Source organism: Buceros rhinoceros, unplaced genomic scaffold, assembly GCF_000710305.1.
Source record: "Buceros rhinoceros silvestris isolate BGI_N320 unplaced genomic scaffold, ASM71030v1 scaffold20939, whole genome shotgun sequence".
Lineage (NCBI taxonomy): Eukaryota > Metazoa > Chordata > Aves > Bucerotiformes > Bucerotidae > Buceros > Buceros rhinoceros.
The window spans coordinates 2,213-2,683 of record NW_010432469.1 but is presented as its reverse complement, the minus strand read 5'-3'; the positions used below and the strand labels follow the sequence as shown (position 1 = coordinate 2,683).

Genomic DNA, 471 nt, shown 5'->3' with positions numbered 1-471 from the left:
CATTCCTGTTGTTCTGGCTCTCCACATTGAGGAAGGTGCTTTCGGAGCGGCGGCAGCCCAGCGGCAGGGTCTGCTGGTGGTAGTCAAAGTAGTTGAGAGATGAAGTGAGAGAGGAGCAGCTCACAACGTTCATTTTATCCGTCTCTTCCACATCCCGCGGTACCAGGCGGATATCATTCTTGCTGATCTTCTTTTTCTTGCTTGATTTCTTTTGATGCCCGTAGGAGTATTCTGCGATTCTGGGGGACAGAATGAGAATGAATAGCTGAGAGCATCCCGAACCCTGCCCCGCTAAATACACCGGCAGAAACCCGGAGGGCTTGGCCCCCATCTCCGTGTAGGCTTCTTAGTCATGCACATTACGTCATGTTTTGGGTCTGGTGGCATGACACGGTCTTTAGCTTATTTTCATATTTCTAATGCCTTCAGGTCAAATATGAAAAATAATGGGCAGGAAGAATGCCTCTGATT

At 49.0% G+C, this 471-nt stretch overlaps 1 protein-coding gene across 1 annotated transcript in view; it reads right to left on the bottom strand.

Moving 5' to 3' along the window:
- Positions 1–239, bottom strand: part of LOC104500194 (protocadherin-19-like) — a gene marked incomplete at both ends in the record, with an annotated part of 51,042 nt that extends 50,803 nt beyond the window's left edge. Inside the window, 1 exon segment of the mRNA XM_010143800.1 lies at positions 5–239. Within this exon segment, the coding sequence (XP_010142102.1) occupies positions 5–239 (235 nt within the window).
- Positions 240–471: the final 232 nt, after the last annotated feature.